This window comes from Sphaeroforma arctica (genome assembly GCF_001186125.1).
Source record: "Sphaeroforma arctica JP610 unplaced genomic scaffold supercont1.10798, whole genome shotgun sequence".
NCBI lineage: Eukaryota > Ichthyosporea > Ichthyophonida > Sphaeroforma > Sphaeroforma arctica.
In genome coordinates this window covers 1-579 of record NW_014029760.1, presented here as the reverse complement: position 1 = coordinate 579, position 579 = coordinate 1, and the positions used below count along the sequence as shown (strand labels likewise).

General features: G+C 44.6%; 1 protein-coding gene across 1 annotated transcript; it reads left to right on the top strand.

Annotated features, from left to right (window-relative positions):
• Nucleotides 1–288: 288 nt before the first annotated feature.
• Nucleotides 289–522, top strand: SARC_17446 (hypothetical protein; the record flags this gene model as incomplete). The annotated part of the gene is made up of 1 exon (XM_014288459.1): nt 289–522. A coding segment is annotated over one exon (234 nt), but the record flags the coding sequence as incomplete, so codon positions are not given.
• Between the last annotated feature and the right edge of the window lie 57 nt (nt 523–579).

Here is a 579-nt window from a genome sequence, read left to right as displayed (position 1 = left end):
CTAATCTTACACCCTAAAACCCTAAAACCTCAAAACCCTATCTCGTCTTTGAAACAGGAGCCGCTGTGTATGAAAACTCGCAAACATATTACGAACATATGAAACCACTGCGTGCACTCAAAACAAGGATTGCCGCGTATTAACACTCTAACCCTAGACCCTAAACCCCCAAAATAAAACCCTTAAAAATCCGCTAAAACATGAACCGTCGCGTACTAATACACTAACCCTAGACCTCTAAAACCTTGAAAAAAATCTAAACCCTAGCCACCCTCGCCCCTGCATCAGGAACTGCTGCGTATAAACACCCGAACCGGGCGCGACTCTGTGGTCAATCTGAAAGACCAACGAGGCCTAACCCCTTTGGCTGAAGCTGCACTCGCAGGAGCGCCAGAAATTATGAGCCTACTATTAAAGCAGAAGGATATTAAAGTGTCCACAGCTATCACCGATGCTCAGGGTGCTACTTTGCTGCACACTGCCGCCGCGGGAGGGTCAATTGTATGGTTGTTTTTTCTGTAGTACGTGTATTTGTAGAGTATGTAAGTATGTGCACATACAATTTATATATATACAGAT